Source organism: Botrytis sinoallii, assembly GCF_014898435.1.
Source record: "Botrytis sinoallii strain Bc 23 chromosome Unknown BSIN_010, whole genome shotgun sequence".
Taxonomy (NCBI): domain Eukaryota; kingdom Fungi; phylum Ascomycota; class Leotiomycetes; order Helotiales; family Sclerotiniaceae; genus Botrytis; species Botrytis sinoallii.
This window is the reverse complement of record NW_024066037.1, coordinates 164,443-191,756: the sequence shown is the minus strand read 5'-3', so window position 1 is coordinate 191,756 and position 27,314 is coordinate 164,443. Positions and strand designations below refer to the sequence as shown.

The 27,314-nt window shown below is 40.7% G+C and overlaps 3 protein-coding genes across 3 annotated transcripts; 2 read left to right on the top strand and 1 right to left on the bottom strand.

Moving 5' to 3' along the window:
* Positions 1 to 211: 211 nt before the first annotated feature.
* EAF02_006236 (uncharacterized protein) lies at positions 212 to 2,861 on the bottom strand (the record flags this gene model as incomplete). The annotated part of the gene is made up of 3 exons (XM_038902284.1): positions 212 to 353; positions 404 to 2,546; positions 2,708 to 2,861. 3 exons carry the CDS (start codon positions 2,859 to 2,861, stop codon positions 212 to 214), a joined length of 2,439 nt encoding a protein of 812 aa, XP_038757504.1.
* Positions 2,862 to 11,232: 8,371 nt separating this feature from the next.
* Positions 11,233 to 14,897, top strand: EAF02_006235 (uncharacterized protein; the record flags this gene model as incomplete). The annotated part of the gene is made up of 5 exons (XM_038902283.1): positions 11,233 to 11,865; positions 11,916 to 14,204; positions 14,254 to 14,470; positions 14,521 to 14,791; positions 14,870 to 14,897. The coding sequence occupies 5 exons, from the start codon at positions 11,233 to 11,235 to the stop codon at positions 14,895 to 14,897; spliced, it is 3,438 nt and encodes a 1,145-aa protein (XP_038757503.1).
* Positions 14,898 to 19,888: 4,991 nt separating this feature from the next.
* Positions 19,889 to 20,812, top strand: EAF02_006234 (uncharacterized protein; the record flags this gene model as incomplete). Its single annotated transcript, XM_038902282.1, has 1 exon — positions 19,889 to 20,812. One exon carries the CDS (start codon positions 19,889 to 19,891, stop codon positions 20,810 to 20,812), a length of 924 nt encoding a protein of 307 aa, XP_038757502.1.
* Between the last annotated feature and the right edge of the window lie 6,502 nt (positions 20,813 to 27,314).

The following is a 27,314-nucleotide window of genomic DNA, read 5'->3' as shown; positions in this document are numbered from 1 at the left end:
CCCCGAGAAAGATTTGCTCATGAAAAAGTAAAATCCGAAAGTAAAATCGCTATATGCAAAGAAAGGAAAAAGGAAATGCCAAAGATAAACCGTCGACCCTCGTCAAAGCCGATAGTGTGAGATGAAAAGAGATGAGGGATATCAAAACCGAGTCTAACAAGGAAAATAAAAATAAGGAAATCATAGCAATCATTAAAAAAAGAATTAAATCTTAGTACACGCTATCATCAGCGTCATCCATTCCTTGAGAAATCATGGAGGGCGTTGAAACGTCCGATACTTCCATGTCGTCCTCGTAACCGACAAGGGCTTGAGAATGAAGTCGGAAGGAGTCACCCATGAGTTTTGTGATTCTATAATATGTTAGTATAATGTGTATTTGACGATGAACGTTGCGACTTACCCCCAAACGACAACTTCATCAAGCATGCTACCCCAGACACGAGCGACGGTAGAGCTAAGCTTGGAGCTATAGCCTACAGAATCATCGTCAAAGAGAGCTCGGATCTTGTTTTGCATGGCCAATTCCTCCTCAGTCGGAGGCTCCTCGTCATTTTCCAGGCGATAGAGCCACAAGCTGAGGATGACCATGAGATCCAAGCCACAAAGAGGATGTTCGATACTCCAGTTGGTAGCCGACGTCCTAGCAACCCAGCGAATTCCTTGAACGGCTGCAGTTTCAATGCAATTGTAGCATTCTTGAATGACTTTGATCATCTCGCTGGACCTCTTGACCTTGTCCCTAGCATTTGACATGGCAGCAGCAACTTCATAAGAGTCATGGTACCTCAGGACTTCTTGAATTGATTTGAGGTCAACCTCAAGACGAGCCTTAGCATTGCGGAACAGGGCCATAGCATTAAAGATCAATGGATGTCCTTTGTGAGGGGCATTGAGTGGAACTGAAACAATTTCCGGCTCACAAAGGTCAAGCGATTTCTCCCAGGTCTCCAATGCAAGACGGAGTTTGAATTCCAAGACCATATCTTGAAGTGCTTCCGGGCTGCGTTTATGGTACCAGATCTCAAGGAAAAGCGCATTGATCATAACACGAGTTGCAAAAGCACTGTAGCGTAAGGATTCGCCCTGAAAGAGGTTATCGTGAGCCTCCATGAATGATGGTATATCGGCAGCTTTGAGGTGTTCTTTCCAGGTAGCTTCGTCGGAAACATTAAGATTCCACATCGCTTCAGTCGAGGGAAGCTGTAGATCTTCAAACTCGTTAAAACTGATAGCGGGTGTATGGTTGTATGTCAATGTCAGTAAGCCAAAGAAGATGTATACTGCATAGTACGTTCGTCGACAACCCTCATCTTCCACCCATTCGGATCTGGTAGGCGCAGCACCTTCTCGAGCGTCGGTGCGAAGCTTCAGCTCGTAACGATTACCAGCAACCATGTTGGCAAGTAAACTCTTGATCGAGCAAGCCCATTCCAGTCCTTTTGGATCTCCACTCCAGCTTGCGAAAATCATGTTGAGGAGTGAGCTTTGCATGGTCCACAAAGGACACTTACGTGAGCTGAAATTCTCCTTGTTTTGTAAAAACTGATTTACGAGAACCTTGGAACCAATGTGCATCATATATGCGTGATCTTGATCGAATGCATAAAGAGCACCAATGGATAGCACAGCAAGAAGAAGTGGTGGTGAGACTTGCGTTGGTTTAAAAGTCGAAGGGTGCAAGAAGGGTAAGTGATGGTGGAACAAGGTGAAGTAGGTCGAAAGAAATCGGTTCAACGATGCCAACGTGGGGAGATGAAAGCCTTCTGGAATTGCTCGTTCACTATCATGGCCACGGATATTGTCCAAGATGATGTTGCGTTCTTCGTCGCCAGTGACTTGAGGTGCTCTCATCGCTGCTGCTTCGGAACGGGGCTGTATTGGTGACAATTGGGGGGTGGAAGCCATTGAGGGTGGCAATGAATCAATCATGGACTGCAACGCAGGAACGAGTCCATTATAGCTTGACGACGCCTTGTGCTTGACGATAGGTGGAAGCTGATTAGGATGAGGTTGCATCGTACCACCGCTTGTAAAAGACGCCTGGGAATCTTGAGAACCAGAAGCTCCCGAGGTAATTGAATGAGACTTTGGCTCCGTTACAGACTGCGGCATGAAAGAATCCCACGGGACCTGGGGAAGCGAAATTGCCCCCGAAGGATATGTGACGGATGGTTCCATGAGCGGAGTTCCATTATGAGAGAAAGCCATTCCAGGTCTATTCTCATATGGGCCTACGCCTGCATTGCGCATTGCTGCAGTAGCTTTGTGGTGAAGGTCGGTCATCAACATAGCTGCAGTCTCTAGGTCAACTAACCCATCACTACTGGCCTCGATCTGTTCAAGGGCCGATGTGTCAATAGCGATGGCTGATTTGGCTGAGCCGGATACAACGGATGCCTTGGGGCCGGCACGTCGCTTTACATCACTATGTAAAGGAATACCTCCATCTTTGGCGTGTACGGTTCGATCATGTCGGAGCAACAAATCGCGTCGCACAAAGGTACTTCTACACTTCATGCACTTGAATGGACGCTCCTTGGTATCTGCGACGACGTTGTTAATATGTTATTCAATTGTCGCGATGGAATTGTAAAGGTGTAATCGTAGTCGCAATCCAGTGGTGATGAATCAACCACGCGATTCGATTCAGGGGGGGGGGGGGGGGGGGGGGCTAAAAGGAGTGTAAGGAACACCAAAAACTTACGTGATCTCTCATGTCTACTACGATGTTCACTCCTGCTGAAAGCTCTATTACAAAATTGACATTTGTACTTCTTCTCCGGAACAAGGGACGACTTCCTTATTGTTGATGTTGATGATGCACCCGCAGGCAAGATATTTAAGGCAGCGACAGGCATCGTGTTCGAGGAACTCTTCTGACTTGACTACACGCTTCGCACTCGATATTGAGCTTCGAAATGATTCACAGATCGATGGTTGAATATCGACTGACTCGCGGAGGAGGGGCGTAAGGTTTAAAGTGTGTATTGCTTGATGTATAAATTGTTCATTTGATGTGGACTTATTGTCATAGATGGATGGGTATATTGGGGGTATTGATTCGATGGCAGAGGCCGTGTGGAATTGTTGAAAGAGTGTAAAACCACGGGGTCGCGTCGACGAAAGATCGAGATGTCCAAAGGATGCGTGTCTCGAGGGGTTGATGAAATGAGAATTAAGTGTGTGAATGACAATCACGAAATACTGAGGAATGTTTTTGATAAAAATTGGAAGAAAAAACAAGAGTGTGTTTGATGAAAAGATGATGGAATGAATGAGGGGTGAAAGCTGTTAAAAGAGAGGGGATGGGAGAGGGGAGGGGGGACTGATGGGAATTTTAGTGAAAGGTGAAGGTGGGTGTGGATCATCCCAAGAGAACCCGCTGAGTTAGCGAGCTAGCGTGAATTTCTTATGCAAAAAAATAAAAAAAAATGATTATTTACCTGGGTCATATTACCTAGGTATTCTTGTTTATGATTATGATCATATTTACCAGGTAAGGTATTTATGTTTATGTTTTTGTTCTTATTCTTATTCTTACCTACCTATTCTTATTCTCTAACAACCTATGTGAATTCAAGATAAATAAATACTAGGTACCTATAGTTTGTCAATTTTATTCAGAAGTTTATGAGAGCTAGAAAATTAGGTGATTAAGGTACCTAGTCGGTATATTCTCAAGTTGAATGTACCAGGTCTTAGGTAATCATCCAGGAGACAGTTCTTGTGTTCTTCTATTCCCACATGTATATATGTAATATACATATATATACATCTAGACCCAAATACCATCTTCATCTTTTATCACAACGTTACTCCTCCTCATATTCTAATTCAAACTCAAACTCAATCCAAACCCCACGATAATCCATCCCGTGCGAATCCGGCAATCAAATCTCCTCCTCTTGTCTAAAGACTTAGGTACCTACCTATTGGGTATATACCAAGGTCGGTATGTGATCGCAATTTTCATAAAACGAGGAACAGCATCAAGGTATGTCGCGTCGGAAGGAAGTGATAGTGGAGGTATAAAGTAGATACTAAATGCTCAATAGAGTAGGTACGCGCAGTCAGATCGCGCCGCCACCCCCCTTTGAATGATTAATGCCAGGGTTTTACTTTTGATTTGGATTCTTCTTCTTATTCTGCTTAGTCCCGAGCATCAATTAATTTCTTCTTCTTCTCCGAAAGAAAGAAAGAAATAGACACGATAAGAGCGGCACTGGTTTGAGAGAGCTATTGGGTTCAATTGAATCAGAAGATTAGCCTAGTACGTACAACTAATTGAACTGTGCACACTGCACTGCACAGTCTGCGCTGCACTGCTGCACTTCCCAATTTAACTTCAGCTGGTACTTGTTGCATAATTCGCAATGTTTAAGGTGGTTGGGTAGAATGCTGGGTTGGACTCGAAAATCCGGAGGAGGGAGTCAAGTTTTGTTGTTGCTTGCTGTTCAATGACTGATCTTGCCATCCGATCTCTTATTTATAGCTTGGAGGTTTTCGGGGCGAAATAAGCTTAGGTACCTAGGTACTGCTAGATACTACTAGGTGAGGTGGGAGGGAAATGGGATTGGATTGGACTTGGATTTTAGATTTCGATTTAGATTTCATACGGCATGGTAGGTATGGTAGGCATGATTTGCAATTGGTATATGATGTCGCGTGTATTTGGCTTTGCATCCTTCGTTAGCTAGGGCCCAGGGGTAGGGATAGTGTGTGGGTAGGTGGGAGGAGGTATCTCGATTCTAAATTGATCTTGAGACTTATTACGATCCTCCGGTCGTGATCATGGGATCTCGAGAAAAAGATGGCAATGGATGGCGAAAAAGCCTTGATTTATTTATCTAGGTAATAGATACTTGCCATCGACCTAGGTATGATGCGATTTTTATTACTCTATTTTAGTATGTACAGTAGTATTTTATATAGCATTTACATGTTATTTACATAGCATCTAGTATTTACACTGCATTTACATAATATTCATGTTTATATTGGTTTGCTGAAAATACCTACATCATATCGATTTATATACTAATCCTAATGCTCAACACTTATTATCAGGTGAGATCAAGTCTCTTCTGTTCATCATACCCATACCCGTACCCGTACCCAACTATCTAACCACATACCTAGTCCCCCCCATCTGCTCATCCTCTTCCACAGATCTAGTGCTCCCTCGAAATTGAACCTTACGAGTCAAGCATTATAAATACATAACCTATATCCAACCCCCCTCCCCCCCTTCCCACATAATCCTCCCGCCCTTTCTCACGTACACCGTCCTTCAAACACTACTAAAGTATCTTATCCATTTCGAAACTTCGAAAGTCGGTATGAGATATGAGAGTCTACAATGCTTACATTGCTGACTAGTATGACTGACCACCTACGAGCCTACCTAGTACTCAACTTAAGTCAAAGGCTGTAATTGCCAGCGCAACAGCGCAACAGCTGTTGATAATTCACCGCGAATAAAGTTCCATTCGCGTCGTCTTGTAGTTGTAACCCCACGTACGCAGTACATCCCACCAGTTGGCCGCTTCCCCACAGGCCTGCCATCACAGCCCATCTATTCAGCCCATTCAACTGCAAAGGAAATTGTCAAACTACCCAACACGGCTTGCCCGCTTTAAATCTAAGAATAACGCGATCGAACATTGGAACATTGGCATTGGGTATTTGGGGCAAATTGGGGGGGGGGGGGGGCATTGGAACCTGTGGACCTTGGAAAAAGTCAAAAATGTGTCGTCTGCAAGAAAGATACAGATTATCATTATTGGAGACTCCTCGGATACCTTTGAAAAAGCAAGTCACTCCCACATCAAATCATTTTTGGGGCTTATCACCAAATCTTATCCCAAAATCGAAATTCTTTTCTTCTTCTTTTCTTTCTTTCTTTCTTTCTTCATTTATTTCTTTTCTTTTCTTTTCAAAGATCTACTCTTTTCTTAACCCACTGGAAAAATATCCCCCTCCCCCCCCCCCTTCCTCTTACCCCTCTACCAGGAGCGGGGAATGTTGGTAAGGAACAACGCAGAATTTCATCGTTGTCAGCCCACTATCACCTTCTTCGCCGTAACTCGATGCTATTGCCTTTCTTGTATTTATGCTTTTGATCTCACCGCCATGATACCCATTTCGCGAACCCTCGCTGCTTTTGCTTGCAACGTACATACATGATAATCAATATTGCGTTTCCAATATTTGGCTGATTCCCATTGGTTCAGAACATACATCTCTGTTACTGTAGCTACTGCCTGTTTATTTTCTATTCTTTCATGGATTGTGTTCGTCGACCTTCATTTCCAATCAATTCAATGATGATTTCATGCTCGACTGTCCATCCAAGTTAAATCACAATTTGTGATCAACATACAGACATTGTTAGTCTGATGGATGATCCCGTTATTCGATTAGAGGACAAACGATATGCCAGGTACGCGAATAAACCATCATCAGCATCCACTCGCATTAAATCCTTTCTAACTTGGTCCTAGTTCTAGGAACGCTTCCCCGGACCCACCGAGTCTCCTTTGTGATTTGGATGCACAATTTCAAAACCCGGTCAATGAATCAGTGGTGAGGGCACCATTGCACCATACAGCAACAAAGCACCCAAGTCGGGTCGGCTCGTAATGGCCTATCAAAATTAATAATGTTCACAAAAACTGATTCAGCAAAGTCGCTGCATTGGTCCATGTTATTACAAACCAACGGTGAAGAAGCTCATTGAAGCAAAACTTAGAAAAGTTCTTCCTGCAGAAACATCCAGATCCCAGCCTAGGTGTGGCTCCTTCTGCCCCTCATATCGAAAGCATAGAAGCCGTCTTGATAACCTTCCATGACTTCTACCAGACTATACCAGCATTCTACCCAATCACATTCACGGGCCTACCTAACTTAATCTGGAGCCAATGCCGAAATCATCCTTCACCGGTCAATGCCCTCCGAGACAGTGGATTCCCTATGCAAAGAAACGCAATAAATAATCAATTCTGATGTCTCTCACATTTCGTGAGTGGAATATTCAGGGATGGTATAAATCTGCCATGTCCCTCATCGTCCGCCTTGATTATTTCGAGGCACTGACATCCAATCAAACTTGATGAAATGAGAGACAACTTCACGGCAGAAACGGGTACTAAAAATCCAGGAGACGGATTTCTGGGTCCTCGTGTTTTCAGTCCGCCAATTCGGGGGAGGCCATCCGGTAACATCTAGAATGAATAAGATCATCCATAGCAAGGAGCCACCCATACTTTTCCAGCAATATTTGTATGAACCTAGACCTGCTATTCGTTACGGTATTCTACCACGTTAAGTTCTAGCAGGCGGCTCACGTGGCACCCCCTTCACCGATTAGTTGGGAAGAAATCCAGAACCTCGACTTCGACATGGGAATCTACGCACCCACGACACCGCCTGGTGCGTTATCACAAAAATGGGATTAGCAAGATAGCCAAATTGTACAATTCACAAACAAGACATTCATCAATCTAACTTATGCAACTACAAACTCTACTGATACCGCAGATAGTTGAAAGAAACTTCACCGCTGAGATTGTTACCTAGACAACTGTTACTTGGTATGGAACCCCTCTTCTAGTACTACACCTCGTTACTTTCCTATCTGCATTTCAACGTGGTCGTGCTTGGTTATTCAAACATTTCGTTATTCTCATTGCAAAGCGTGTGTTTCAAGGGTGTTCGGTCAACCCAAGTTTCCGATGTCCGAAATTGTACTCGGATGAACACTTCGAGCTAAACACAAAAGTACAAATCGCTGGCTATAATAGGTACTACAGTATTGTCAAGTTCCAAAAATATCGAAAAGTCTCATCTTGAGAAGACATGGTCGCATATTTACTTGTGCAACACGATCTTAGCTAAGCAGACTTTGATGAAATACTTACTCTTGTACTTCGGGCGTCGCGACCTGATTTCAGAACTTCAGAAATTGAACAAGCACGGGAACAAACTATCCTCGCATGAACTGCGATCTCGAGACTTTAGCAGAAGTATCATATATCACGTAGGTACCAGTAAATGGTCTTTCGTACTCTCTTCATGCCTTTACAATCTCACCTTATCGCAAACCCCTCCATGCCCCTAGCCAGATGAAACTACAAGTACTTTCGCACTTCCACCCCACTCCTAAAACAGAAGGTCCTGATCTCCTCATTCCTATCGCCCATCATTTATTCCACCCTCCTTCTGGAATCATTCTAGAGGCAAAAACGGTGATGCCCCCCACCTGAACTGGAAAGCTGAAACCTTGATATTCGCAACAGTATCACTTTGACACTAGTGAACACGAATTGCATTGTTGCCGTCCTTGGGTGTGACTACATCTCACACGACAGATGCGTAACTCATTAATTCGATTGTGTGGGAGGGAAGCACAAAGGGTTGCAATGCTTACTGGCGAGGAAGTTGATGCTTAGAAATAGATTTAAAGGAGGAGGAGGGGTTCCAAGTAAATGTAAGCACCCGAGCAAGGTCGCCCTCAGTATACGCCTAATGAGTTTTCGAAGGACAAAAACAAACGATGATCATATTGTTAATAAAAGACCAGTAGACATATCAAAAACGCTGAATCAACAGCCACCAAATCTTACAGTCATCAACGCGAATTCTCGGTCGGCCCGAATCTCCTTATGTACATGAGAGGCGCAATCTCTTGTCAAAGTTGGGAGCATGGAGAAACGGCCAAGTGCCATGAAATCCTGCGCACCTAGCCGTGGCTTCGTCAAACCCCTCATCCATTCATCTGGTATGTCAAGTGTTCCACCAGCTTTGCATCAGAGCAGAGAACGTTTGGGTATTGTATCTCACGTGACGAGATGTGATACCGACCCGCAAGATCTGGTGGGAAGCGAATCTAGGGTTGGTTGGGCACATAATTTCTAATTTGTTCTTACTTACGTGTGGTTACTGCACTGTCATGGATCCCATGCACTAAAATCGAATCGAGAATCATTCCTGGTAATGGACGAGGTTCCTCCTGACTTCCAAATAGAACCCTTATTTTATCTCAACGGGCTTGAGAGGAGCAAAGACAAATTTTCCTCGCAGATTAAGGAATGCGAGGGCAATCTTCATTGTTAGGGTAAGGAAATGTGCCAAAAGAGGGTACCTAGTATCGCAGCAAGTACCGTTGCACAGTCTTACTTGATAATTTCCGGAAGGGCCAAGAACGAATTTGGTAGAGTGTAGTTGATGACGGCTGCCTTGAATAGAGTTTGTCTTCTAGGTAGTGCTTGGTGATTGTTGAAGAAATTCCAGATTACATGGATCCGCAGTGACTGATACATGTCGTGATGACTTGCCTCGTGGCAATGCCCTCCTTCCCACATGGCACCAGGACTGCTGGCACCGCAGCGGGATGTGGTGAAAGAGAAAGTCGAACCTGTAGGGTAGTTATTCGTCAATTATTGACGTTTGTCTACCTGGGTAGGTAGGTAGGAAGAACTTCGTACATAGAAACACCATGAGATTCTAAACAGTCTCTTGATATTGGACATAAAACGTTTCCAGATGAGGACCAAAGGAGGATATATGCAATTATTGTGTCTTGCCTGGAGCTCCCTCTGAGCTCCTCTCGGAATTTAACATTGACATCAATGGAGTGTGAAACACTTCTTTTCTTTGCCTCCCCGGACCTCTAAGGTTGAATGAAGAACACCATGTGATGAATCTGTTTCTGTGTATTATCTCATTCGACCTAGATACAAACCCAAGAGACTGCTCTGTAGGCCCCTGGGTACTAGATTGATATCACGTAGGTAGATACTCATCAATTTGGTCATGAATTATTATTATTCTATTCTATTCACCTGTCCAATACCTACAGAGCACCTATCTATGAAGTAAAGACTTGCCCACCACCAAGGTCGGTTACCTTCCTCTGTGTTTCAATTCCGCCAATGGATATCCGAGCCGATATCCACATGCTCCCCTTCCCCCCTTCTCCCTGTACCTACTATCTGCCTGGGTCTACTAGGTATACCATCTATAGTATACTATACCTTTCTCTTCACGCGTTTTCTCTGAAAAGATTCTATCATTCTTGATTCTTGATTCTTCATTCTTCATTCTTCATTCTTCATTCTTCGTTTTATCATTTCTTTCATTCTTTACCCATATGTTCTCTTGACAAATCATATCGTTGTATTCCTAGATACCAACTCGAGTAGTACCTACCTAGTACCTCATCTTCATTCGTTCACACATCGACACTATCACTTACATCAAAAGTAAAGAAAAATACATGCTACACTTTTATATTTACGAAAAGCAAGACATATACTACACTACACTACTACTACTACTACCACATACCAGATACCTAAGGTACCAACCAAATTGCTGATTTCGAACATCAAAATATTTTTTATTTTTTCTATCAAAAGACTGGTGGACCCTTGTATATACACATACCATTTACTCCCTACCCTATACCACTACACCTTTCCGAGTTTAACTCCAGTGTGCTAAACGTGTACCTCGTTGAAACAATCCCTTCAACGCCAAAACCACTACTGCGATTTGCGAAATTTGGCGATAACGAGGCAAATCTGCCCTGCTACAATAGCCCACCTTTATAATATTCCTCTCGACTTCATTTGGATAAATCTGAATACCATATACCACACACATACCATATATCAAATATCGCACATTCTCTCTCTCCATATATATACACACACATACACGCACACACACGCGCACACACACAGGCACACAGGCACATGAATGGTGTGGTAATCGAACTACATCCTATCTATCTTTCAGCTAATCGATGTTCCACTGACTATAACCATAACCGCCCGAAGTCTCTCCAATCATTATCGAAATTGATCGACAACACCCGACAAACTACCTGACCATACCCCTCCTCTGCAACATTTATATCCAATATATATCTTATACTTTCAAAAGCGCGTACACCTACTTGGAACGACTAATCATGAGTTGAAAATGTTAATGAATGACACAGACCGTGGTCTCGGTAACATATTCAGAAAGAAATACCTTCGCAACTTCCCACTCGAGTAATACGACCAATTCTACTGCATAGGGGAGAATCGACTTTGTTATAACGGCAGATACACTCCCACATTCAATATTAACTCGAAGAAAATATAGAAACCCCAAATCGCTAAAACGCGCAAACCATCGCCACTAATGAATGGGTTATTGGGAAACGCTCCGCAGACAAATATGTATGTGCGAGCGCTATACGACTACGAGGCCGACGACCGAACAAGTCTTAGTTTTCACGAGGGGGATATAATACAAGTGATCACACAATTAGAAAGTGGTTGGTGGGATGGAGTCATAAATGGTGTGAGGGGATGGTTCCCCAGCAATTACTGCCAGGTTGTATCTGGCCCTGAAGATGTCCTGGACGGCAAGGCGAATGGGGCTGGGATGGGTATAGATGATGATATCGACGACGATGAAGACGACGAAGAACAATACGAAGAGCAGTACGATGATGAGGGCGAAGAATCAGAACGTGACGACTTCTCACATTTGCCTGCAACCGGTGTGAACAGCAATGGAAGATCAGGGGCGGATTTCTGGATACCTCAAGCGACTCCTGATGGGAGATTGTTCTATTTCAATACGGAGACTGGCGAGAGTAGTATGGAGCTACCGTTGGAATCACCATCTTCGTCGACGGAAATGGGACCGAGAGATCGGATGAATGTCAATATACCAGAGAAAACAAGGCCCCCACCAGAAATGATGGCGCGAGGATACATTAATGAAACAGACGATGAATCGGAAGGAAATTCTGCATCTGAGCTCGATGGAGAGTCTATAATGCTCGCATCTAAATCCTCCTTTGTATGTTGCCTATTCAATATGGCTATATTGTACCTGCTAACGCCTCTCAGCCACGTAAGAAACGCAGATCTCAATTATCTGAAGGTGTGTCACCAGCTACCTCCATGGACTCAATCAACGGCACATCTCCTGGCACTCGCTCACGAGCCGACACGTTCAACACACCGAATGTATCCCTCACAGCAATGCCGATAATGGGCCCATCTACAACTTCTTTCACGACTCCTGCTCTTGGCCCACCACACGCTGCTACTTTGCCTCGATCATTCTTTGATGATGGATCCGCTGCGCCACTGACATGGAATCGACTCGTTGCAAATATGAAGAAAGCTGTGGATCGCTATCGCGAAGCAATCAACAACCATGATCGTTCCGAGTACGTTCGCCGAGCTGAAGATATTTCCGATCACCTCCGACTATTACTGGCCGCTGGATCTGGTACTACTGATAATCATTCTGGTCAGCCTTCTATTATTTCTACTAACAAAGCCCTGTATCCCCACTTTCGGGACATGATGTCAAAATTCTCAAAATTAGTTATCTCGTCACACATTGCTGCTTCTGACTGGCCCAATTCGGAGTCATATCAAAAATGTTTGCAGGAGGCGGATGGCGTACTTCTAGGCGTTTTCAGCTACGTTGAGGTCGCGCGCCAGCAGCGCGGCGAGGACATACCACGATTGCTCCCTGGTTTTGTCGTTGGTAGCACTATTGGTGGTAGTTGGCAAAATAACGGGCTTGGATCTAGAGACCCTCTAACGTCCAACTTTCTCGACGAAGATGAGAATGTCGTTGAACCTTCTGCGATTTTGGATGCAAAGTTGATGGAGAGACTCGATGATTTGAAGAGAATGCTAACATCTAGCATTCGAAAATTGGAGGAGCATCTCGTACTCACCGACAAAATTATCACCCCTTACAGACACGAACTGATTGGTAATAATGTCTGTGCAGCCGCGCAAAAAGTTCTTGAGATGTTCAAGCCTTGGGTGTCTACGGTTGAGTCTATCAACTTGTCTTCTCTTGGCGATACATTTCAAAATCCTCAACTTATTGACTTCGCCAAACAGAAGCAAAGTTTATATGATAACATATCAGATTTATTGCTAGGATGTCAGGCTGTGGCTGGGCCTTTAGGTGATGAGTGGGCGGAAGTCCGTGGGGAGTCATTGGAAGGGCGACTGATTTACGTGCGCACGTGTTCAAGATCTTTGGAAACAAACTCATCTCATATTGGCTTCTCACTGCAGCTTCTTGGTGAGCTTGTTCAAACAGCTATGCAGCAGGCTTTGCCTCTCGAAGAAAGGGCGAAAAGTCTAAGGAGAGGTGATAGCGCGCCCTACGAGCGACTCCATCAACGATCAGACTCCCGGAACCCATCACTCCGTCCTAGCCTTGCAGATATTGGTAAGTCACAAACTTACTCTGAAGGTGATACAGTTCTTCCACCATTCCGAAAGGAGAACTCTAAAGTCAGGAAGTTCTTTGGCGAAGAGCCAACTCGAAGAGATGCCCCAGACGAGACACCAGACTGCTTGAAGCTTGACCACGAAGATGATATTTCCTACGATACAAAAGTCCAGCCTCCTATCTTGAAGGGCGGTACACTTGTAGCATTGGTTGAGCAGCTTACACGCCACGACAAATTGAGCTCGGATTTCAACAACACCTTTTTACTTACATATCGATCTTTTACGAATGCGAGAGAATTGTTCGAGCATTTGGTGAAGCGCTTTCAGGTGCAACCCCCTGAAGGTATGCCTCCAGGAGACTATGAAACATGGGTATCCCGAAAACAAAAGCCAATCAGATTTCGAGTTGTCAACATTCTGAAATCATGGTTTGAACTTTTCTGGATGGAGGATCAAAGTGATGATACCAAAGCTCTAATAGCCAACGTCTACACTTTTGCTCGAGACACTGTGAAAGCTACTGAGACGCCAGGTTCTGGTTCATTGATGACTCTCTTGGAACAACGGTTACGGGGACAGGAAGCTACAGCGAAACGTTTAGTCTTGACCTTGAACCATTCAACGCCCCAACCGATCATGCCCAAAAACATGAAGAAGCTTAAATTCTTGGATATTGATGTGACAGAATTTGCACGTCAACTTACCATTGTCGAGTCAAAGCTTTATGGGAAAATTAAACCCACGGAATGCTTAAATAAAACTTGGCAGAAGAAAGTTGGCGAAAACGACCCTGAGCCTGCACCAAATGTTAAGGCTCTGATCCTGCATTCTAATCAATTGACGAATTGGGTCGCTGAAATGATTCTCACGCAACTCGATGTCAAAAAGCGCGTTGTCGTCATCAAACATTTCGTTCTTGTTGCCGATGTAAGTAATTTTTCTTCTGACTGCCTTAACTTTTCCTAATCTACTCTAGAAATGCCGTGCTTTAAACAATTACTCAACTCTCACTTCCATAATCTCTGCGCTCGGTACAGCACCAATCCATCGCCTAAAAAGAACCTGGGATCAAGTGCCAGCCAAAACTTTGGCAGTGCTGGAATCCATGCGTCGCCTTATGGGCAGCACAAAGAATTTCGGAGAGTACAGAGAGAGTTTGCATCTTGCCAATCCCCCATGTATACCCTTTTTCGGTGAGTTCTGATTGCTCATCCGATGTACTATGGCGAGCTGACATCTCTAGGTGTGTACCTTACCGATCTTACGTTTATCGAGGATGGTATACCTTCAATCATCAAGAAAACTACATTGATTAACTTTGCCAAACGAGCAAAGACCGCTGAAGTCATTCGCGACATTCAGCAATATCAGAATGTCCCGTACGGCTTGCAGCCAGTCCCGGAACTTCAAGAATATATATTAACCAATATGCAAGCTGCGGGAGATGTACATGAAATGTATGAAAAGAGTTTAGCAGTCGAACCAAGAGAGCGTGAGGACGAAAAGATAGTCAGGTACGTTCTACACTCTTGATAGCAATCATTTACCAGAGCATGAAATCGATATTAGACCTATACTTACACGAACGACAGGGTGTTGGCTGAATCAGGCTTCCTATGATCGTCCTGCATTACGCATGTTAGAAAAGATTCCCGATAATCACATTGCTGTGACCAGGACGCATAAGATTCAATTTACAAACCACCGATTACCAGTCACCACCACAAATTTGTCGTGAGGCTTAATTATACCAGGTATTAATATTAATACACGCATCGACGAACGGACAATAATTTTGCACTTGCCAGGCTTCGTACACAGCAGCTTAGAGGTATAACTTAGAGGTATACGTCGCAATCGTGGCGAGATTTCAGGGCACTCGCGGATGGCACGCATCTTCGACAACCTACAAAGTTTTGAAAATGCCAACCCTGATACCTCCTGCGCCTGCCTCGAGCGAGAAAGGGAGAGATCGAGGGGCACGTTACAGACTTAGTAGCATGGCGTGGGTGTAATATTTTTCTTAATGCTACTATCTAGGGAATACTACTGCCGGGTGAGGAAACTAGGCGCAGCAAATGGTGCAGCAGGTCAACGGAGTTAAAATATTTAAGGAAGACATGTAGCACGGCACTTTATCTATCTGTTGCCATTATACCGAAACTAAAATTAAAGGCATTTACTTCTACTGCATTACCCCTAAAGAAGACTGGGTGGATGAAGGTTCTCGATCCATACAGGTAGGTAGATATTACTGTGGAGCTTATTAGTAACACGCACATTAACTTCGAGGTATGTTTTGCAGTATTCTCCTCGGGTTTCCGTTGAGACGTGAAGGCTGCAGCTCGACTGGTTGTCATGGAATATGGACAAATCCCGGTCCCTAGAAACGTTCCTTTGTTGATGTGCTATTTGAACACTGCATATAAGTAGCAAGATGTGGATTAGACAACAGTGGTTCAATTTCTAGAGTATGTTCAAGTATTTAGTGTATCGCACTCCCTTTTGTCTGACGTAACTGTTTGGTTCTGTATTAAAAGGCCTCGGGTGAAATAACTTCCACAAGCAATGTGCAAAAGATTCTATTAGGGCAGATCGGCCCTGGTCGGTAGTGAAAACTTGAAGGCCTCTAATCTTGAAATTACTTTATCATTTCCAAATTGAATATATGGTGAATACATCTGTCCATGGCTGAGTTGCAAGGCTCAAGTGAGCTTGCAAGGAGGTAAGTAAATTCTATGTGAGGTTACCCCCAAAAAAGAGAGATTAATTTTGGGATAGTTTCCTACAGTAACACATTGATACCATACTTTGCAGCAGTGAGGTCTACAATGCCTGTAACTGTAACTTGTTTCTCCGCAACCAGCCATGACATCGAAATATCATTCTTTGGCGAGCGTACATAGTGATTTCAAATATTGCAAGAGCATGTTTGAGACACACTTTCTCCGAGCCCAGCCATTCACTGTGGCTCATTTCAAATCACTTTGGCATTCGCTACCGATGAGACATGCTCGTTACTGACTTTGGAATCACCTTCTGTTTGAATTGTTTATCAAATTAGCTCTGGGTATTTGCTTCGCTTCTCATTTACCATTCTGACATTTTGGTAGATTTAATATGAGGTCAAAATTCTTCCTAGATTTCAGTACTCTCTTGACAAGTGAATAACTCGCCCAAAATTCCATGGCTGCATCGCCCTATATATCACTGCAAATCAACAGTTAGTTACAATTAAAGAGGTCTGCTTTCACCTCGCAATGTTCAAGTAAAGGAAGTCTGGCAGGTGTAGAACATGCTGTAAGAAAAAATACCATTAACTCGACAATCGATGAATCGGAAACCAACGAAAGAGGTGATTTGTGGATTGATAAAAAAAGGTTCGAGATTGCAGGAATAGACTGCAAGATGTATCGGAACATCAGACACCAGTTTTTGCCACTACTACAGGCAAATCGTCGAGACTGTCTGATAAAGACAACCCTGAAGCCACTCCAACTTCTCCATCAAGGACATAAAGTACGGCTAAATAAATCGAGTCACGCATGTTCAGTATACCGAAGAAAAGGAGAGCATTTTTCCAAGCGTGAAGCTCCCAAACAACCGCTCTGAGCATCGCTCAAGGAACGCATATGAACGCACAGGTACTCTTCGGTACCCCTTAGCACCACTCTGTCTTGTAGTCAAATCGCTGCTTGTGCAATGCAGAAGATCGATTGAATCTAAAAGCTCAATGATAAAATTGAGGTAGAGAAGCAATGTGGGTAGCTGGAATGAGATCACACACGGCATAGTGAAAAGGCGAAGGTCAAAGCAGATAATCACCCTGGGAGAAATAGATGGCGATTCGAAGCTAGTGGTTCCATTTAGGGCCCAGAGAAAAGTGAAATGAGTAAAGAGTAATGGGGCCTTTTTCATCCCAATGGAAGCACTGAAAAGGCTTGAGCGGTATAAAGGGATGAAAATCGGGCAAAACTCCTTGTAAGTACAGTCCTTCGTCAATAGATTCCACCACTGAGAGGAAGTGCAAAGAACTCCACATAAATATATCCTCTATCCGAGATTGACAACAGGGTTCTGACACTATATGGGGTCTTTCATCGTATCACATTCCTCTCTCATGCCAATCTTTGGACTCGGAGTCCTCATCTGATTTTGGAAACATATAAAAAGGGAAGATCGGTTGAGTGATTTTGGGTTGAAAGTTAAACAATACTACAATTCTAAATCGACCAATATACATCGGTTAAAATGAAGCAAACTATCAGGCAAAGATGGGTGTGGCACAGGTATGATTTAAGCAGTATCTCAAAAAAAATCATTAATCGCGATTGGTTGCATACGAGAACTCCGGGTGATAAATCATCATTTCAATATACAAAAGATAACAATGAAACAAGGTCAAGTAAACAAGCAAAATCGTCATATTCCCCTCCGCATATTTTTTAAAGTTGCCAAGGTTGGAAAGCTCAAATCGCGAAAAGGAGAAGAGGTCTGATTTCGCTGGATTCCATTGTCAATTGCCGCCCTCAAGTTGGCACAATCTCCATGTCTCATGTGCCACAGCCGCGAAGGAATTAGCTGCATATGCTGTAGACATGCAACAAATAATTATGACACTAATATTGGAGAAGCAAGGGCTTTCGAATAATGACCTAATGGATATTAGAAGGGTGGATGTGACATCTACCCACGCTCACTGAAAACCTGAAAATCTGGCTGGCGTGAAAACAAAGTTGAGAGCGGACCGAAAGCGGCGGTTACTAAATCTGTTGAACGAAAGTAAGTAACATGCGAGGATATGATGAGTGATGAGTACATGACATGGATTAGCTGTATACTTTTATTACATACAATTATCGGCGAGTGATGACATCTCTGGTGAAAGGGGCAGGAGGTGCAGATGTGGGTTAGTAGCACGTGACTACACAGTCAGTTTCGCCCCAAAGATCGGATGGGGTTCTTTCCGACGGAGACTACGGTACGATAGTTTGACCAAGATAGGAAAGTGGAAAGGTTACATACAATCAAAGGAAATTGTTTGGAGTCTTGACAGACATATACTTTGCAAGGTTCTATCTATATTCTATCTACATCTAAATCAACATCGAACAATCAATAGGTCAGTACTTTTAAACTAATTTATTAAGGTTATATCTGCTTTCTGGTACATGGGAGAGGATACGAGAGTAATGATTAATGATTAATAATCACTGATTAACGATTGCGATGAAAGAAGGCGCAAGTTAATTTCGATGATAGCATCATCTATCATGTACCAGTCGGTATATGGGTATATACCGGTAGGTAGCACCCATCGTACTTGCAGGTGCCAACATGCCAACATGCCAACATTTGGAATGATCGACACTTGAGCTTAATCACGGGAAAAGTTCTCATTCGTTATTTCCACTACCTAAGGTATCGCCACTACCTAGTTCATCTACCTCCAATGATTAGGACCAGGAACAGCAACAGGAACAGCAACAGGAACAGGGACAGGAACACGTAAAATCCCATGTAATATACTTCGGGAACTACTGAAGCCGCTCCAACATACTCATCCAGCCGTTGCCAACGAAGGATCATTGAAGATCGACATGTCGAGCATGTGTACCACAGAGACAATGTGATCTAAAGCCACTTGGCTTTATGACACCAAGTCCAAAAACGAGAAGAGGCTTTCCTCCAGCTTGCCTACCTTGGAGCTCAAAGCTTGGGAGTGATGCAAGGTGCAAGCCAAGCTCTCCATATTTGTTGTGCTAACCATCTGATCAATACTCGAGTATAGTAAACTACCTAGGCGAGCTAGATATGGGTGTAGTGTCAGAACCCTTACCTCCTCTTACGCTTATCCGTATTGAACCTCTTGCAGCTGTCACTTTGTGCATAGGTTTTTGATCATTCAATGATGTAGCAAATTATTTGAGATATCTTTCTCAAATCTCAAATATATCGCAAATACCACCAATATTATCATCATCACCAATGTCACCACCATCGCCAATATCACCATTTTCACCAGTGTCATCAATATCATTCTTCCAAGGTAACTTTAATATTGGTGACTGAATACGAATACAGTATGGTTCAAATCATTCCGGAATTTTGAACATCCGGTTAACACTCTTCCCGAGACTAGCTAGACCACTAGCTAGACTCGAGGTAGACTGGAAATACATCAAATTAACATTCAACAAAGACAGATGATCCCTTGGCCATTTGAGACTAATCCTACTATCGACATCTTGCAATCCCCCATGTCTCCTTTCCATTATCCCATATGTTGATTCCTTTGGGGTTCGGGAACTATCGATTAGTGTCACGGCCTGGCGTATTGCCGGTCGAATCTATTACCTGATGGAGTCATTTTCAAGGTCGATATTGAGGATTGCAGTAGGAAGTCAAAGGATAATTCGGAAAGATCAATGACCGGACAGAAGTCTGTCATCGTCATGGCAATTGCTAACTCTATATAATTGCTTGCTCATCCTGCTATTATCAGTCCTTAACCAACAAGCAATTCTGTCTTCCTCTGCGTTTTCCAATTAAACTACTTACATTGAGCGATTGTCTAATTCGGACCTCTCTTCCAATTAATCACAACCATCATGCTATTCTCTCAAACCACCGTTATTGCTATTGCTAGCATCTTAAGCATTGCATCGGCTCTTCCAGCAAAAAGACAAGCAGCGCCAACCGATGCGGATATCCTCCAATATGCCTTGACGCTCGAACATCTCGAGAATGCATTTTACAAGAAGGCTCTCAGTGAAATGCCAGAACAAATGTGGCTCGATGCAAACTTCACCTCTTCCTTCTACACTCAATTGAAGTATATTGCGCATGATGAAGAAGCACATGTTGTCTATCTTCAAAGTGGCCTCACCGCTGCAGGTGCTGCTCCTGTTCAAGCTTGTGAATACAAATTTCCATTCACGGATCCAAAATCATTCGTTGCTCTCGCTTCCGTCATTGAGGGTGTCGGTGTTTCCGCTTACCTCGGAGCAGCAGCCGATATCACATCAAAGGCATACCTTACCGCAGCTGCTTCTATACTTGTCACCGAAGCTTTGCATCAATCTGCCGAACGTAATGCGAATGGTGAAATTCCAATGGCCAATCCTTTCGCCACACCCCTTGGATTGAACGCCGTCTACTCCATCGCGTCATCCTTTATCGTCTCTTGCCCATCTACCAACGCTGCCTTGCCCGTAATGGCCTACCCATCCCTCGCCCTCAAGTCTGGCTTGCCTACTGCACCAGGCGCCAATGTTGCCCTTGTACCAGAGACGGCCCCTTCCGGAACGTTCTATACTACTTTTGTGAGCGGACTCGACACTATCGCTGTTGAGAGCCAAGTCGGCAGTGACGGTTTAATCATGACTGCAGTTCCAATGAACATCTCGGGACAAATTTATGCCTTCTTGACCAATGACAACTTTGGCACCTTAACTGATTCCAACATCATTGCTGGTCCAGCTATTATTGAGGTTACACCTGATTCGCCAACATTCGACTTGTCAATCATTTAAAACAATGGCTTTTTGCATGGTGGATATACGAATAATAAATGATAGTGATTTTTGGAGCATTCGGTGGTCAAATAATGGTTTTAATGGGGTGTGTGTGCTAAGTACCATTCAATGTTTAACGATACCTCTTGTCGACTTCTTAACTTTGCAATGTATATAATAATATTCAACAAATAAAATTTATGAACAAATGATCCTCGGGGAAATATTTCTTTGTTTGTTTGTATTGACATTCTTCGGCTTAATCTTCAATTCATTTACAGTCATAAAACGAAGCATTGGCCTAATCAATTGCCCCTCTCGGCCCCCCTCGAGCCCCTCCACCAAACAGCCCACAAAAGAAAGGAAAATTTTCCTTCCCCACATTTAGATCGAGTCACAAAGCAGTCGATATATTGTTTAAAACTCATGTTATTTTTATCAAACGGTACAAACAACTATTGATTCCTGACGGATATCTGTCTGGAAAATACTGGCCTGCTGGCCAATGGCAAGGCGCTTGACTACGACACAGGGAGGAGTTGAGAAATTTCTAAGCTGTTGGCATCAAGAGATTGCAGGTTCGATCCCTGCGTAGGTCAAATAGCTGGGTGTATGTTATCCCTGCGTTTGCAATAGATATTTTTGCTAAAATTGGTGACGTTGCGTCGAGAACTGGATTTGCAAAATTTTGATGAAATTTTGCACTTCTCAAAGGCTGGCTTAACAATTTTAACCATTTCCGTAAATCCTATTCTTTAGGGATTATTTAGTACTGTTAGATGGATCGATCTCTTTGGAATGAACGGTAGGCAATGTATTTACAAAACTAAAATCGGATTGTTCTAATGCCCGTCTTGAAGCGACCGATGTCGTGGGATACATGTTCCCTTATTTTCAGGAATTACGATAGCCTGGTGATAAGGTATAATAATACTGTACACTACAGGACACGGTGCTCATTTTGATAATGTCTTTCGGTGTCTTTCTGTTGGTTCGAGAGAGATACGGAAGACGTGGTTCCCACTATCAGTAGGCCCCTAAATGTCTATTTGTATTCAATCTAAAGAGCTAGCTAATAAGGGGAAATAGTAGGCCTTATATAGGCACTACTGAAAGAGCTAGTCTCCTTCGTATTCGCCTAAATACCTTTGATACAGTAGCTATTGTATTGAAGTCATTTCTTTGAAGTGAATATCCTTATTCATATATTCGGGACTCTCTTTTATAGCTTCAAATATAATAACTGAAAATAAATTCGTAAAATCATTAAAATCCTTTGTTTGCTGGTTAAAGTCCCTGATCTCTTATTAATAAAACCAATTCTTTTCTTCAATCCTTTTTTATTTATTTTATTACTTTGATATCGATCTTATTTGTATTGATCAGATTAGCGAGAGCTTGATATAGCTTTTCTTTTATTATTATATCAGCCAGATTAATCGGATCATCAATTCAGATCACTTCAATGATCTTCCTTTACTTATAGGATTGACATAGTGTTATGATATCGATCATTAATCTTTTTTTACTAATCGTTCCCAGCTTTATAAATAGGTTCAGCATCCGCCATATATACTTATTGCAAATATCAACAACACATCAGCGAGCTTAGATCGTACTAAGCCGCACCTTCCGACTACGTAAGCTCTAGTATCAGATATAGCTACAGTCGTTGCAAACGGCGTGAACGCCATGACGACTACCCCTACAAGAGCACCGATCGTGATCGATCCCCGGTTTACTCGTAACTGATCACCATCTTTATTCTTATTATTCAATTACAACAATACAAGTATTTATAGTGTAAAAGCTGCAAGAGTTACTATATCAAGTCTGCAAGTAACGAGAGGATCCTCTATTGCGGTACAACTTAATACTCTCAACGAGCAAGCGTGATTCAAATGTAAGGTTTACGAAATGTTCGAAATAATACTTTACTAATTCGAAGCTGATAATATATCAAAGAAAGTAGTCTTTAGTAAAGAAGTATATAATATAACAATAAACAATATCAAAACTAGATTATCACAAAGTATGATACAATCTATAGCTGAAAACAGAAACAGTAATAATCCAAACTGTATCTATATAGATATCACAAAGACCCCGAAAAACTCGAGTATATCTATAAATACAAATATATATATGTAAGAGTAGATCAATAAATAGAGATCGATTAAATCTCAGAAAATCAGAATGAATATCCATCTACTAATAGTAGGAATTATTGTATTAATAATAAGCCGCCCGAATACCTATATATTAAGAAAGGTGATCGATAAAGCTATTCCTAATCTGAAAGATATTGATATAGCAACTATTACCCTTATAGCTATTGGTTAGGCAGTATATGCTGCCAGCGGTATTATATATAATAAACTCCTCGAAGCTGAGAATACAGAAAAGATTAAGAAGATCCTGAACTATAATAGTCTAGAACAATCTATAACCTGGTATTACTATGTATTAGAGAGGGTCCTAACTTTTCTTTGTAATCTAAATGGAGATAGAATATTTGTTATTAAGGAAATAGTAGTCAAGGAAGTGTTAATATAAACAGGCACTCCCCTAATCGATTATCGAACTATTATCTGAATAGCCAATTCCTATAAGCAGATCTGGATTGTCAACCTATCAAGAGAAGTCTCTTCCTTTAGACTTTTTGATAATTTTAAACGAGCTTGGTATATTAAGTTAAAGTAGTATATTATTTATTATAATCCAAAATGCTAGGGTTTCTATAATCTAATAATATACAAAAACGCTTCGAGATACAATAATTATAGTATTCTACAAACGAATTACAATAACCCATTTGGGCCTAAGTATAAGGCCAAGACTAAATATACAAACTGTGTAGAACCATTCCAGACTGAGTATAACAACTATTTCGCGATATTGTATTGAGTCAATAGGAAAGTTGTATATCTTACAAAATCCAAAGTCTATAAGATTAAGAAATATAATTGAAAAACTTGTTTGATTATTGAAGTACTAGTTAATAAAACATTTGTTTTGATTGTAATAGCCTTTCGAAATATTATAGTAGAGATCCTCTTCTTGATCTATAGGGAATATATTATTGTATATAAAAATCTGAGCAGCTCCTAATATACCCCTCAGAATACCTCCTCGGCTAGCAGCTCGCCTGAGGATCTTTATTGCTCTAAAAGGAAGTGCTCAAATGAGAGTAGTCTGAATGAGAAGACACTTTTCAATATCACATTATTACAGTATATTGATATAAATATCGATATCGATCTGAATAAATAGCCACTTCTTTCGATACTATAGTATTAACCACCAGATAGCCATAGCCCGATCTCTACAAATTGATTAGGCAAATATATAGAAAAAGACAGAAGTATATATTATAATACTGCAAATAGTATACAAACAAGATTTGGAGGTTTTATATATACAGAAACTCTCCATATACCCTAGAACTCGAATCCAGAACTATTCAGAGTATAATCTTTTTATACTAACGAATAGCTAGAATAATCTGGATAGCCTTAAAAGAGAAAGGAAAAGACTAAGAATAATAATATATATATACAAAAACAAGTAATTATATATTCAATAAAAATGTATTCAATTATATTGAAATCTTTTCTAAATAAAAGTAAATAGTGTATAGATTATTAATATATACTGATAACTAGATATTAGAGAGATAATGGATCTAATAGTTTTTATAATATTCTTTAATTATATAATAATAGATAACAACTTCAATACCAAGTATAATCTATTCGAACCTGGTATAGCCTTAGCCGATCAAGGAGCTCTCCTTGCAGAATAATTCATTTCGAATAGGATAAACTTTATTAGGATTCCAGGAGTTTCTATTCACAAAGCAGGTTATACAATTAATCTGATCTTTTTTAATATTCTATTCACTGGTATTGTTATTGATATTAATCTGAAAAGCGATTCTGATCACAAAACATAAGTAATTATAATCCCGAACCTTACTTTATTTATTACTAAATCCTTTAGTTGTATAATTAGCAAAAAAGGTCTTTTAATCTTTCAGAGAATTATAAAGAATAAAGTTCCTTATTTTCCAAGTTCAGCGAATATGCTTGCTGAGTAGATTAATAAATTAGTAGGAATGCTGGATTCTTTGTTTGAATTGGTAATTTGCTTAGTAGGAAAGGAGAAAAGTGTTTCTGGACACTCTACCCTCTGGTGGATAAGCGAATGCAGAATGGCATATCAAAACTATAGAATAGTTAGAGTTGAGGGTATTGACTAAACAGAACAACAATAATGGGGATTGATAATTATAATCAGAAAAGCAAAATACTAATATTGGTATAGGATTATTAATAGGGTTAGTTATAATAAAGATCTATATAAAATAATAAATTAATATAAGCTTGCTATCAATCTTAGAGTACTGTTTTTGATTATTAATAATATGGTGATCAAAGATATTACAAAAAAAGCCTGGGTTTTATAAAAGAAGATCCTCAAATACTTTGATAACAATAATAATCTTATAACAAATCTATTTCAATCAAACTGTATATCTAACAAACTCTTATAGAGTATAGAAATATTTCTTGAAGAAGTAGAAAAGAGTATTATAGAAATCTCAAGTATCTCATCGGGGTCTAATCAGGTTACTGTTTGCCTTCTAAAGGTTTGCTAAGACTTTATTGGATTAGTAATTGCTGAAATCTTTAATAGATATTTGCAACTTAATTATTTCCTAGATAGATAGAAATGGGTAGAGATAGTAATGATTCCTAAGATTAGAAAGAAAGATAAATCGTTAGTACAATCCTGGCAATCGATAGTTCTATTTTTATATATCTTGAAGGGTCTGGAATATATAATCGCTTAATATATCTTATAAATTGTAATAATAATAAGTATATTCAATCTCTAGTATAATGGAATGCTTTTTAAGTAAGTAATAATGGATCTAGTTATTTTGTTTGTATATAATATCGAAAAGACCTTTATCTGTAAATAAAAAATCACAATAGTTACACTGGATATATAAAACGTGTTCAATGTATTTTTGCTGAATAGACTACTGGAATGTATACGTTAGCAAGAATGGCCCTGCTCTTTTCTATAATTAGTTCAAGTCTTTCTGAACGATTGCTTAGTAAAAGTTCGACTGGAAAATGCAATTACAGAATACAGTTGTATCAAGTATAATACTCTATAGGGCTTTCTACTTTTATTTATATTATATATTCTATATCTTATTAAGCTTTTGAATCAAGATATCAAATTGCGTTTTGGGTATACTAATGATATCTGCATTTACTGTATATTCAAGAATATTTATAAAAACATTAATTTCCTTAAATACAATTTCCATTAGATTTTCTAATAGAATAAACGAAACCGTATAATATTTGTATTGGAAAAGCTAGAGATGATATATCTTTCTTAAAGAAGAGAGATGTATATCCTATATCTGAAGGTAAACAATGAGATAATAATCCATTTAATCAATGAGACAGACAACAAAACTATTCAATTAGCTTTATACTAACTAGAAGTCTAATTTAATTGAAAGCTTTCCTTTAAAAGATATATAACAAAATGAAAAGTAAAAGCCTATAAGGTTGTGAGGTATATCAAAAGGCTTGTATAGATATGATACAGCTTGCTAGTTACAGTATTATGCAAGACAATAATTACCTGCATCCTCCCCACTGCCCTCTATAGATTCGAGGTATAGTATACAAGCCAAACAAAGCCAAACCAAGCAGGAGGAACTGTTTGTAGCACAATAGTAAGCACAAGGCTGGGTAGTTATATTACCAAGATCGATCAAGTAATTATTCTAGTAGTAAGAAAAGTTCTACCCGTTTAACATACGATTCTGATTATTACAATCCTGAGAAACTTTAAACTATTATCTAACAAGCTAGTATTCGAATAGATATAAATAAGATTTGTATTCCAATTCTACAAAATAAATGAAAATCATTTATTAGTAATTCGTTTAATACAAGTACCTCAATACAAAATAAACAATACTAATCTCCACAGACTAATCAGATTAATCCCGAAAGTATCAAGACTAATACTCTCTCTGCCGCATTTTTCTGTAGGGAGCTATAAAGATTCTACAAAAAGTATAAAGAAAAAAGCAGCCGCATTTGAATTCACATAATAATGGAATCGTTTGCCTAATAACTATATTATAATCTTTTTAGATAATATTGAACAATACCATTAAGGGTAAAAGATAATTAGTTATAGTTATACAATCTACCGGGAATAATTTCCAATAGTATCCAGTTATAGGGCAATCAACCCATTTTTGCATATCTTCAACACCGAAGTAGTGGGTGTTTTAAAAGATTTGGAGCACACTATCCGATTAAAGTCGACTGAGCAGATTACTATATATATCGATAGTATCTCAATTATCTGGTATATTAGGGGTAACACCTCCAACTTATTCCAATAGGCATTTCTGCATTGTTATAAGATTATAAGGAACAGACAAATAGCGATCCGATGGTTGCCTGAATATACTGGA